Here is a 13281-nt window from a genome sequence, read left to right as displayed (position 1 = left end):
CTCCGGCGCTCTCCCTTCGGCAATCTCCCTCCCCTCCGGCGCTCTCCCTCCGGTATTCTCCCTCACCTCCGGCAGTTCCTCGCGGCTAGTCTCCTCCGGCGAAATCTAGGGTTTCTAGATCCTCACCTCCGGCACATTCCCCTCCGGTGCTCTCCCTTCGGTATTCTCCCTCACCTCCGGCAGTTCCTCGCTGCTAGCTAGTCTCCTCCGGCGAAATCTAGGGTTTCTAGATCCTCGCCTCCGACACATTCCCCTCCGGCAGCACATTCCCCTCGGGCACATCCCTCACCTCCGGCAACACATTCCCCTCGGGCACATCCCTCACCTCCAGCAGATCCTCACGGCAAGCCTTTTCTCCCCAAAGGTAACCCCTTTGGCACATTCCCCTCCGGCATGCAGTACTGTTGATTTTGCATTTCTAGGGTTTATAGATATTACTAAGAGTATTAGTAATTAACTTTTAGAATAAATGAGCAGTTGATATTTTTAGGGTTATGTAAGCCAATTTGAGTTAAGCTTGATTTTGTTCAAATTTAGGGTTTGTAATTGGAAAGTACTTGGAACAATCTGTAGAAAATTTACCGTTTCTAATTGGAAAGTACTTAGAAAGTGTGTAGAAAATTTAGGGTTTCTAATTGTTAAGTCTACATGGATCGGGATTTAAATTGATTAGTGTAAGGATTGGGATTAAAATTGACATCCTTATTTCGATTCAACAATGTACCAATAGTACTTTGAATGAGATATAAGCAATTGAATACTAACCTTGGCTAATTATTTTACCTCATAAGTAACTCTTTAATGGAATACATAAATTTTTTATGAATAATTACTTATTAAATGGAAATTAAAATAGCTTGTCTCGAACATGATTATACAAACAAGTGGATGGATAGATATCACATGTATGCAAATTGAATTGTGCATGCTCACCTCATCCTCAGCGATGTGTGAAAAAATAAGTATAAATCTTGTTATCACATATAATAGTTTGTAATTGATAGTATAAAGTCTAAGTAATTAAAAACATTTTAAATTATGTGCGCGTTCAATTTAACATATCATTTATATGCAATGAAAATTTGTCTTCGCAGAAGGTTAATTACAATGTATATAAATAAAGCCAATTGACCCTATACTGCTTTCTATTTTCAAGTTTCCTGACAAACCATTTGGGGCTTCTAATTCAAGATGGTTAAATCAACAAGAATATAATACTGCAAGAACATAAATACTCTTGAATTGTGAGGAGATCAAACCATACATAAGGTGAGATGATTGATATATTCGACTACTAATCTCTGTTTAATTATGTTTGATATATTAATTATTTTTAATTTCACTTTTCATCAATTTCAGCCTTTACGAACAACAACTTCATTATCAAAATCCATCCATAAGCCAAAGTGAAATCAAGGAAAAGTTAGAGGCAGAATTTGCACTTTGATTTCAAATCTATGTAAGTTAAAGAATAAATAATTTTTCATCCTGGAATATCAATTTTTTGTCTAAATTATATCATATTTATTATTATAGGTGAACGATCGTAGATTATCAAATGTGGATGATGGAAGGATAATCAATCTTGCATCTGGACCTCTTCGTAAGATACAAGCATATTCTGGTTACTACGTTAATGGTTTTAAATTTCACGTGACACAACAGGAATCACAAAGAATGACCTTTAATTCTGGTGTTTATGTAAAAGGATCTATCAATAACAATAACTCAGAATTAGAGTATTACGGGAGACTCGAAGAAATTATTGAAATTGAATATCCTGCCTTACCCATAAAAAGATGTGTGTTATTCAAATGTTCTTGGTATGATCCTACTCCCAGATCAGGAACCAGAATACACTGAAACTACAATTTAGTTGAGATTAATGCAAACAAAAGGTTTAACAAGTTTGAACCTTTCATTTTTGCGGTCCAAGCGGGTCAGGTTTTCTATCTTGAATATTCGACGAAGGCAAGAAGAGTTAGTGAATGGTTAGCTGTTTGTCATACGAAGACCCGTTCAACCATACAAACACCGAACTCCAACATAGCTCAACACCATGATGCATTTCAAAATGAAGAAGTAGAGACACATTTAGTAGATTCTCAGATTCAAAATTCAGTTGTTTTACTTGTAGATGCTAATGTAGCTTACTAGGAGATAAATGATGGAGAGATGTCGAGCAGTGAGGAGGTTGTTGAACTAACTGAGTCTAGTGAAGAGGATGAAGAAAATGTTAATGTTGATGATTTAGATTGTAACGATGAATGAAATCTGTTTGTTTTGTTAATCCATACAATGTTAATAATGTAAATAATCTAGTCTGGTTGTCAATTTGTCTTCGTTTATTATTGTCAATTTGTAACTTTTTCTATTACAGCTTATTACTTGTGACTTGCTCCGAAGAGAGGTATGTACCATGCAGCTTTTTTGTTCTCTATTAGTTGTCATTCTTCTTGTTCTCTATTAACTGACTCTTTTAGCATAGGACAATTATGTATATCAACTATGCCATTATATTGCAATTGTTGAGGATAGAAGAAAAACATAGAAACTTCACCCTATTTTCCAGATTTGATGCATGATTCATCAAAAACCAAACATTTTAAACAATTAATGGGTTCATTAATTACTCGGATACGAACCATAAAATGTCAAACGTGGTTCATTTTGCACAATTGAAACTCATTAGCATGAAGAGAAATAGAAAACTGGCATGACAAGTTAATATCCTTTCTATTTTTATTAAGACCAAATGAATAGTAGTACAGTCTGAAGCAGATAATCTTTAACTCTAATTCCTTCAGTAAATTCAGCTCCATTCACTGCGGTACTCTTGCTGGAACCAAAAGTACCAATATATTGGCCAAGCTCGGTTTAATTTGAGTTGGATTTTGATGTTTGATCAATATGTTAACAAGATGTCAAATAAGTCTAGGTTGACTGAATACTTGATGGTGAGAAGTCCAAGTGGATCATGGAAGACTACCAGACACTTGGCACGAGATGGAAAGTCCAATATGGAAGTTGGCAAGAGGAAAGTCCAAGTGGGTCAAGGTTGACCGAACACTTGGTGAACAAAAGTCCTTACAAGGTAAGGCAAATGGAGGAAAGTCCTTGCGGGTGAGAAGACCGAACGTAAGGCAAAAGGGAAGTTCGAGAGGGTCGAAGGGGCGAGCTCTTGGCACGGGAAAGTCCTTACAAGGGTAAGGCAAATGGAGGAAAGTCCTTGCGGGTGAGAAGACTAGACGGAAGGCAAAAGGGAAGTCCAAGAGGGTCGAAGAGCGAGCTCTTGTCACGGGAAAGTCCTTACAAGGATCGTATATGATCGTGTGATGGCCCTAGAGCCAAGGGTCGTCCCAGCGGATCATCTTCTGCGATAGAAGCCCTACAAAAAGAAAATCAAGAATTAAAGGATCGACTCTCCGCATTAGAGGCGCAGCAGCACGCCGCAGATGAGACGTAGCAACAAAGGTACGATCAGCTTGCGCGGCAGATGACGACCTTTATGGAGGCCTTCGGCCAAACACTACCCATTCTTACTTATCATGCGATGCGAGGTGCGGACCCTGATACGGAGACTCAGGACCCTAATGCTCCTGATCAGTAGCTGTCTGCAAGGTATGTTAACATTTCTATTACTTTTATTTTTTAAAAGTTATTACTTATAAGCATGTATTTTTTAAATAGGTTGTTATAATTAAGCTATTACTAACCTATCTTATTGTCTTTTTGTAGGATCTTCTATTTTGGCTGAGCTCGTTTAGATGTAATTCTGATATATTATTGTATTTTGATATTTGATACAGTATCAATGTATCCAGACATTTGTATTTATGTTATTGTATTCAGATTGTATTAGTGTTGTATTCAGATATTTTGACATGCGTTGTATTCAGATGTTGTATTATTGTTGTGTTTTACTATTTTTGGCTTATTAGTGTATTATTGTTCTATTATATTGGTTTGATTGATATGTAAACAGGAAATTCAGGAAAAAAATAACATGTATAAAAAAATAAATTATTAGCGACGGAATTATAAATTCTGTCGCTAATAAATGATTATTTTTTTTTAAATTTAGAGACGAAATTTTATAATTCCGTCGCTATAATTTGCGACGGTGAAAAAAAATCCGTCTCTAATTATTAGCGACGGAAGTTTTCGGCCGTCGCTAAATTTAACGGCGGAAATTATTATTCCGTTGCTAAATAGCGACGGAATTATGTTTCTGTTGTTAAAGTGACGTTAGCGATCGAAATTTATGCGACGCGTCTTTTCCGTCATTAATCGGTCACTAATCGGGATCAGCGACTGATTAGCGATGGAAAAGTCCGTCGCTATTCCCAATAATTTTTTGTAGTGGAGGACGAGGAAACAAATGCATCCTTGGTTGAGAAAACATACTCAATTTGCAGGTCAAATAAAACACTTCATTAATGCTAGAATCAAACCTCACATTATTCTAGCAGTGCAACTGCATGCACTCGCTCTCCCACATCCACTCACTCTACACATCGATCGATCTTTAGCAGCAGCAGCAGATTGCAGATTATATATATAGGCTTCTACAACTACGGGTACATCCTCCGCCCACCGCAGCCGGACTCCCTCTGGCAGTTGAAGTAAACAGCGGCCACCGGCGCGCCGAGGTTGTAGGTCTGCGCGAAGTCCTTGGTGGTGAAGTTTTGACGCCACCCCGGCGGATACACCGTCTCGCGACCCAGTTGCCGGAACAATACGAACACCATTCGATGGATCCCCATTGTTGGCCGTGGAGACTCGTAACACACCAACTCTCTTCCTGAAACACGTTTGTCAGAGGAGAGGAGATCAGATATCTGATATTAAGTTTCTTCCGTACGTTATATATATTTATATATATATATATATATATATGCTCACCAAAGTTTGCTCCTGTGGTGCCAGGGATGTCAGTCACCAGCCTTCATGATTAATTATCACCATTAATTAGCTCAGCATGTAGATATATATATATATAGTTTTGAAGAAATTGATTGTTTAATTTAATTACCAGTGGAGGTACTCCTTCAGGCGTGGATCGCTAGGGCTCGGAGCATCAGGGTCCACCATCACCTGCATATATGCATGCATGTGTGTGTCTCTAATATAATGGATTCATCATCTTAATTAATTAATATATACAACAGACAAATAATTTAGTGTAGGCAAATGAGTTAATTACGAGTGTGTAAAAGGTTCTGAGGTCATCGCCACCGATCTCAACCCTTGGCTGATTGGGCACCTCGAGCGGCTTGAATTCGCATCCGTTGGCGACCAATTTCCCTCCGTAGGTCACCCGGAGAGTGACTGTCCTAACGAATGGCTGAAGAACATCGCCGATCACCCTTCCTACCTCCAACGTGTTCCTCTCTCTGCTCATGATATTATTGCTACAAGCTGAATACAAACAGCTAGCTAGCAAAGTAGCAAGCTAGCCACGGGTGTGGGTGTTTGTGTGTGTGTGTGCAAAACGCTTGGTGATCAAACACTATATATATAGTGAACACAGACGCGGCTGTTTTGCGTCATTGCGTGTGTGTATTTTGTTCTCCGTGCCAAGTTGAAGCTGTCATGCGTGTGTATTTTGTTCTCCGTGCCAAGTGGAAGCTGTCACGTGTCTTCTTCACTTCGCCTTTCCTCTCTCATGCAGTCTTCTTTCTATCGCTCTGTCACGTGTCTTCTTCACTTTGCCTTTCCTCTCTCATGCATTCTTCTTCCTATCGCCTCACTCGATGCTAGCTCTACTTTGCAGTTGGTCAAATCAGAAAACAAAAAGCAAAAATATAATTAAGGCTTTGCTTTTATAGTCGTTTAAGTATTTAGTAATTCACACACTTAATAATTACATGAGCACAGTACGTAATCAGCTAATTAAGCCGATGTTTCAGGCATATGATACGAGAATATGATGGAGAATAGGTATAATTTTCTTTTTGGTTTACGATCAGGAGATAAAGGAGAGTCGATGTTTGCCAACAGAGGCTTTAAAGGAATGGCATATAATTAAAGACTTTAAATGAGTGGTGCCTGAAGACTGATAGGATATATATCAGCACCTGCAAATTAAATGTATTTTAAATATATATATATATTGTTAACAATTTATTACATATTCATTATTTTCATGTTGCCGTGAAATTAGCATAAATTATACGTTGTCTATTACTAAAATAGTAAATTAAGGAAACTTCTAAAGCTATTCTTGATCAAGAGATAGATAATCTAAGGCTTTGGAAAGGTTGGATTAATGGAAGGTCACACGCGCATGCACGCAGTCAACGTTTTTTTTAAATGAAAAGGTTAAAGGAGTCAACATTGTTATTATATATATAATATATGCTGATTGATCAGATTCTAAATCTTGCGTATATGAAAACTCCTTGATGTAATGATTGTTAGAATAAGAATAAAATAATTCTTTTGTGAAAAACTATCACGTATATATAAAATCTTAAATCTTTTATGTTTATACATTAAGAATTAATAAATAAATCCATATATTTTAATAATCTGGAGTCGTGAAGTTAACCTTAATTCCAAATTAACACAATTCGTTTGAGAGAGAGATTATTTCAATATTCTTTAGTGCTCTCTCTAATGATGAGATTCGGAAGAGAAGAAAATCGTTCGTCGTGTAATTTAGAGATCATAATCCTTTATTTATAAAAATAATTTATTTGGTATAATATTTTCTCTTTTAACCCATCATAAAAAAAAAACTCATAAAATCTCTACGTATTAGAAAGCTATATCCTATCAATTACATAAAAATCTAAATAATTAACCTTAGTTAATCATTTTAATTGAACTTAATCTAATATGACAGTTCACAATACATAATTATATTACAAAAGGGCAACATTAGATTAATGATCCAATAATCTTCCACTTAAACTATATGTATAATTTTATAATTATGTTTTATAAAAATAATTATACAAGCTTAAATTTGTTGTCATTATCAAAAATATATTTGTAACCAATCCGACCCATCAATCATATCAATAAAAAGATTAAAGCAATGATATCCATTACATCTATAGTAATACAACTAGAGTCGTCATTTTAGATTAGGTCAGTCAGGTTGGTCTATTCCATGCACCAAAGGATAGGGTTGTCAGCTTATATATTATCCTTGATTTTAATTGATAACCCCACACTCATTCCGGATCTTGCGAGCCACGTGGCCGCTATAGGCTTTCATCGTATCACAAGCATCCTTAAATTAATCTAGTCAAAACAGGCATAGTCCGACTGATTGGACATGTACTGAGTTGTTGTCGGTATATCTTGATGAGATATCGTTATTTCATTAGGACAATTGACTAGGTCTTTGCTATAGAGGAGATTAAATGTGGCATTTATTAAACTTGATACATCGGGTTGTGTATCATCTTGCTAATTGGTGTGGCATGCTATTGCATTAATGGCTCTCATGGGGGATCCTCCTCGAGCCACAAAAGCACCATGTTGCATTAGTTACAGAGGCATGCATCATTACCACTTACCGACACAATCTTAGATCCTGCGGTGATATCGCTTGTTGACGCATGCATCATTCCTTTGTGAGAAAGAATGTTTTCTCACACTTCTCTTTTATTAGCATTTAACATATCATATAGTTTTTGAATGTCAAACTAGTACTTTATATAAGTTCGAATGATCAACCATATTTATCGTATCGTAAATCATTGATTGCATTGCATTACTATTAGATGATAATCTCTCAATCAATAGGGCTAGATGACGAAGCAACAGAATGTTTAATTGACTCAAACAAATAAAACTTTTTACAACGATACAAATTGTAGTAAGTTGGAATAAAATCATTTCTATATAGATGTACTTTCATTGTATCCTTATCATAGAGAGTTTAATTTTACATTTGCAATGATTACACAGACAACATAACTTGTCGCCATTCATATAATTTGGATGACAAAATTTACAAACTCTTTAACTCTTTATAATATTATGTATAAAAATAACAATAATAAATTCAATCACCTAGGCTACCGAGACAATAAACGATCACTGACCACCCTTTCTATTGTCATTTATAACACTATTTTGGAGTCATGGAATTGACTTTCTATATCAACATTAGTACTTTGAGAGACCTAGCTCCTTAATAGTATTTTTGGTGCTCTTTCTAACGTTGAGATTATTCAAAAAGATTTATATTTTTGATATTTTATATTTTGAGCCATTATAAAATTAGATATCATTGTAATACAATAAAGTCAAAATATCCAAAATCTTAATTAATGATCACTTTAATATTTCATAATACATAATTATTTCATCTATAGAATCAACATGGAATAAAAAGTACGATGATGAATTGATTGCCCTTAGCTTGCAGATAGATATATTAGAATCTAATTTAGTCCCCATCTCATTGCAGCCACAAGGTAGTAATTAACTTTTGATATTCCTTGTGATATAAATTCCTTCTAGGAATAAACTTTCTCACATATATTTTGTGGTTCCACAACTTTTTCATACCAGTGTGGCATCCTTTATAAGTTGAGAATATATATATCTTCAAAATCTTTAATTTGAAAATGTTCAAGTATATCAACAATATTAATCCTTTTCTTTTATACGAGGAGGATAGGATAAATCTTCATTATTTAAAAAGTATATTTTATTTTTTATCATCGCATCATAATTTTAAAAATAAAAAATAAAAAATTTATAATAAATATGTATGATTAAATAAAATGATATTATGTCTACTATGTAAATCACACCAAGAAAATATGGAAATAATGCTGAAATAAATTATTAGATTATATTTTCCCTCAATTTTTTATGTATTTCATATGCCCAATTGACCTATTATTTCTCAAATGAAAAATGCATGGTTTATTAATAATCTTAGATTTTGAAAGTGAATTTTGAGCGTATTTTTTTAGCTAAAATTATGATTTGTTTTTTTAAAAAGAAATTTAAGAAATTGATAAATTTTTTATTTTTAGCGAAACCAATAAATAAATCTAAAAACAATAGAAAAAATACAGTAATAATAATAATAATAATCAATCTATGATTTTACGTAATCACCCCTACAGGGCCTGTTATTTAATTATGCCCTCAAATTATTTTAAATATGATTTTAAGTTAAATTTGATCTAGGTTAGGCGTTTAGGGGTTTTAGGGTTTTTGTGGCGCGTTCTTCGCCGCCTTCCTTTTTTCCGCAGGCACGGTCGGCGAACGCCGCCTCCGCCGCCGGCTCCGCCGCCGGCTCATCGTTCCTTTTCACTTTTCTCTCTGCACTGCACTGCACGAGCGGTCGGAAGTGAGAGAGATGTTGCGGCGGAACACAAGGCTGAGGAGGGAGTACCTCTACAGAAAGAGCTTGGAAGGGAAGGAGCGCGAGTTCTACGAGAAGAAGCGGAAGATCCGAGAAGCCCTAGAAGGTTCCTGTATCTATCCTTTCGCGTAGAAATTAAATGATTCCTACGTTTTTTAAAAAAAAATCTGAAGGATTTTGTTCCATGACAGAGGGGAAGCCTATTCCTACCGAGCTGAGGAATGAAGAGGCTGCGCTCCGCCAAGAGATCGACCTCGAGGATGAATACACTGCAGGTTCTGCTTCTCCAGTGTCTATCGATATTTAATCACTAAGTTTATGGTAATTGAAAGCTCTTGCTTTTTTTTCCCTTGTAGTTCAAAAAACACATATAGACGATGAGTATGCCACCGCATCAGAAAAGGATCCAAAGATTTTGTTGACTACATCTCGTGACCCAAGCCAGCGTCTTGTTCAGTTTGTTAAAGTGAGTGTTTCTGTACCCTCCCAATAGTCAAATTTCACCTGGTGCTGTTACGTCGAATCATCAAAGCTCTGTCCGTAAGTTTGACGTGATTATGTTATTCATTTAGGAATTAAAATTGGTATTTCCCAACGCAACAAGAATGAACCGTGGTAGTCAGGTATGTTCCTGAATTCTTCTGCTAGTATATTTCTACTAAACTAAGGCATGCACTTATAAGGTCATTGTATTCTTGAGTTTGCATATTCTATATTCTCCACAAATCTGCTGAAGCTTAGCTAACCTTTTACTTACAATTTATTTGTATTTAGTTATTGATTTTTACAAATTAACTCATTTATTTTGCCATATTGACATTTTGTTAGCAGGATTAAATTTATTAATGCTAAGGACATGGGAATCCATTGCATAGCATTACCATCCTCATTTTTATGATTTGAACTTTGTTTAAAAAATAAACTTCATAGTGTCATTTTTACAAAAAAATCTGTATTGTTAGAGATTCTTATCTATTTATTTGATTTTTTATAAATATTTTTTTGTTGCCAACTGACATAGTTATACATTATTTTGTAGGTGATCTCAGAAATTATTGAGTCTTGCCGAGCCCATGAATATACAGATGTTATTTTTGCGCATGAACATCGTGGCGAACCTGATAATTTGGTCATTTGCCACCTGCCATTTGGTCCGACTGCATTCTTTGAGTTGCGGAATGTGGTATGTAGAGGTAAATTTGGTATCTTCCACAGTTTGTACATTTTTGAAGCATCTTACATTTCCTTGTCTGTAGGTGACCAGACATGATATCAAAGACAAAAAAGCAATGGGGACAATGTCTGAGGCTTATCCTCACCTGATTCTGGACAATTTTTCAAGCAAAGTATGTCCTTAATCTATCTTCTATCTTTTTTTGGAAGCTCCCATTTTATTGGCCAATTTTATCCTTATTGCTAGTAGATTATATTGGTTTATAAAGCTACCCTGAAGCTGAAAGCTGTCACTGAAATAGAAAAACCTCGAACCATTCGACAATGGACATGCTAACCTTGTGTGTTCATATTGTTAGCTGTGATTTGTGCCTTTAGATGATTCAGACTTTATACACATTCATTTTAGTAGCATTGGTTCGAAGAGTGGGAAAGGAAGAACCTTGGACATATTGGGAGAACTATTAGTGAAAAGACTGTTGGTCAATAGCTTGTTTTGTTGATTGGTGATTACAGTACTTAGTTTTATGCTTCATTGAAAATTTTGCAGAGATGGATATTTTGTTCAGTGTACATTTGCATTGCTTTATCTTTCTCTAACTTTCTGCATCGACATAATACTCTTTTTTCTTAGACTTGATTTGCTTCATTGTGAATAACTACAGCTTGGTCAAAGGACTGCAAACATCCTTAAACATCTCTTTCCTGTCCCTAAACCGGAGACTAAACGAATAATCACATTTGCCAACAGGTCTGATTACATCTCATTCAGGTACTTCTCGGCCTTCACGATTTATTCTTAGATTTTCATTTATCTGACTCTGTTTTAGGTGTGTTACTCATACCCTACTTTCAGATGTTTAGACATAAAACTTTTATGTGAAGATAAAGGGGTATCTATCATGCAGCTGTATTCAAGTGAACTCTACAAGATGTATAAATCTACAGATGAACTGTAGTTCTATTTCTTTTTGATGTATTTAATGAATGGATTTCTCATAGTGGGTCAGAATTGTAACTCCAAAAGTTGATAAAATAATAGCAATTAGTTGTGGCTCCTGTACATTGTTGTCAAAATTGGTATTGGAATTGGATGATAAAAAAAGCTTTAAAATAGGTTATTTCAAATTGCTAGGATTGGTGAAATTAGAATCATTAACAAATAACAAAATAATAGTTTCATATGTTAGATAATAAACTGTATTCAATTATAATATATATGTGTGTCATCAAATATTATTGTTAGATTAGTAATACAAAAATATATTATGACAATATAGTAATGGTATATGATATCATTTTCAAGTTAATAATATTATATCATTGTTATATAATAAAAGCATAGGTTAGAAATATTAGGTAATAGTAAATCATTAATATAAATGCAAATGTTTAGTAATTAATAAATCATATCTATTAATATCTACTAGTATTGTTTTCCATAGAGCTTTATGGAAAAATAAAGTTTATGCAGTTATCCCAAATAATAAATAATTTGGACAAATACAGTTTGATGATGAATATTGTTTTGAATTATAACTCCATAGCCAATCTCAGTGTTTTCTATGGTTAAAAATAAAGATTTTTTATGAAAATATATGTCATTCCTCCTTTTTTCATTTGCCACTAGTATAGCTTTGTATACAGTTCAAAGGATTCATGTAGCTGATCTGAAATACTAGATTATTCTGAAGTTTAACACTGACAATTCCAGTCATTCAATGTTCAATACTTGTTTGCGAATCTCACTATCTGATCAGCATGTTTGGATATCTGCCTTATAATTTCTGGCCTATCTTGTTAAACTTGAACACTAGGTAGTGATTGAATTGCTCAATCAACTTCTAATATGCGTATGCATTCTTTTCGTTCAGCCTGTTGTTTCATTAATTATCATTTGATATTTTGAAGTCAATCGAGCAAAGATGTTTCATTGATCCACAGCCTATGCCATGTAAAGGACATGTATATGTAACTGCTAGAGTCCTGATCTGCACAATTGATCATGATTTACTGTTTCTTTTTCTGAACCAGGCATCATGTGTACGAGAAACATGGCGGCCCTAAATCGGTCGAACTAAAGGAGGTGGGTCCTCGATTTGAATTACGGCTTTATCAGGTAGTATTTTTTGCCCCCTCAGTTCAATCGTGTTCAGTTCTCCTAATCCCAAAGCACAATGTTAGTTCAAGGAGTTCGTTGGCTTTCAACTGATGATGCTTGCCTTTTTTCTTCTAACTACTGCCCTACAGATCATTCTTGGGACAGTCGATCAACAAAATGAAGCTCAGAAAGAATGGGTCCTCAGGCCGTATATGAACACTGCTAAGAAGCAACAGGTTCTTGGAGCTTAAAGTCATGACACTGAAATCTACCTATCCTGTTTCATTTCATCTTCCAACTGTTGTAACTTGAATCCATCAGTATTTGGCTTTCTAAATGTTATATTGTTAGTCTGCAGTACGTGGATGGCACGCCACAATTGAAAAAGAAATGATCAACTAAAATCTACGAACACGTCTCACTTGCAAAAGTTGCTTAATTGTTTGCCATGTCTTAATTTGTATGGGATGTTTCATCTATATTTCTATCTCTTCATCAGCATTCCTTTTTTCAAACATTTTCTTAACAAGTGGTTAGAGATTGATCGAGACAAACTAATTAAATAGTGCAAAGCCCACTGAAATAAACGCACTTGTCATCTCCATAAACATTTTCCATGAGAAAACCAATGGGGAATCTTGTTCGCTCTCATTGACCTAACACT

General features: G+C 35.0%; 2 protein-coding genes across 2 annotated transcripts; one reads left to right on the top strand and one right to left on the bottom strand.

Moving 5' to 3' along the window:
* Window positions 1-4460: 4460 nt before the first annotated feature.
* On the bottom strand, window positions 4461-5404 carry LOC141838658 (protein HEADING DATE 3A-like). Its single transcript, XM_074726196.1, has 4 exons — window positions 5207-5404; window positions 5036-5097; window positions 4906-4946; window positions 4461-4804 (listed from the first exon to the last, which is right to left on the bottom strand). The coding sequence occupies exons 1-4, from the start codon at window positions 5402-5404 to the stop codon at window positions 4575-4577; spliced, it is 531 nt and encodes a 176-aa protein (XP_074582297.1). The 3' UTR covers window positions 4461-4574.
* A 3858-nt stretch (window positions 5405-9262) lies between these two features.
* LOC141838656 (uncharacterized) lies at window positions 9263-13056 on the top strand. The gene is made up of 9 exons (XM_074726195.1): window positions 9263-9449; window positions 9535-9618; window positions 9700-9809; window positions 9916-9966; window positions 10383-10526; window positions 10600-10689; window positions 11182-11288; window positions 12551-12635; window positions 12767-13056. Exons 1-9 carry the CDS (start codon window positions 9338-9340, stop codon window positions 12866-12868), a joined length of 885 nt encoding a protein of 294 aa, XP_074582296.1. The 5' UTR covers window positions 9263-9337; the 3' UTR covers window positions 12869-13056.
* Window positions 13057-13281: the final 225 nt, after the last annotated feature.

The sequence above is a fragment of the Curcuma longa genome, chromosome 11 (assembly GCF_044706935.1).
Source record: "Curcuma longa cultivar G26 ecotype Majalengka, Jawa Barat chromosome 11, ITB_CL_G26_1.1, whole genome shotgun sequence".
Taxonomy (NCBI): Eukaryota; Viridiplantae; Streptophyta; class Magnoliopsida; order Zingiberales; family Zingiberaceae; genus Curcuma; species Curcuma longa.
Note: the sequence above shows the minus strand (reverse complement) of the source record. Positions and strands in the feature narration are given on the sequence as shown.

What these genes read in the sequence shown, in the direction of transcription:
- LOC141838656 (XM_074726195.1), top strand. Translation starts at nt 9,338, where the DNA reads ATGTTGCGGCGGAACACAAGGCTGAGGAGGGAGTACCTCTACAGAAAG. An exon ending in CGAGGATGAATACACTGCAG is followed by an intron (nt 9,619 to 9,699) that starts GTTCTGCTTCTC and finishes TTTCCCTTGTAG; the next exon opens with TTCAAAAAACACATATAGAC. An exon ending in GTCTTGTTCAGTTTGTTAAA is followed by an intron (nt 9,810 to 9,915) that starts GTGAGTGTTTCT and finishes TTATTCATTTAG; the next exon opens with GAATTAAAATTGGTATTTCC.
- LOC141838658 (XM_074726196.1), bottom strand. Translation starts at nt 5,404, where the DNA reads ATGAGCAGAGAGAGGAACACGTTGGAGGTAGGAAGGGTGATCGGCGAT. An exon ending in TCAGAACCTTTTACACACTC is followed by an intron (nt 5,098 to 5,206) that starts GTAATTAACTCA and finishes GCATATATGCAG; the next exon opens with GTGATGGTGGACCCTGATGC. An exon ending in CACCACAGGAGCAAACTTTG is followed by an intron (nt 4,805 to 4,905) that starts GTGAGCATATAT and finishes AACGTGTTTCAG; the next exon opens with GAAGAGAGTTGGTGTGTTAC.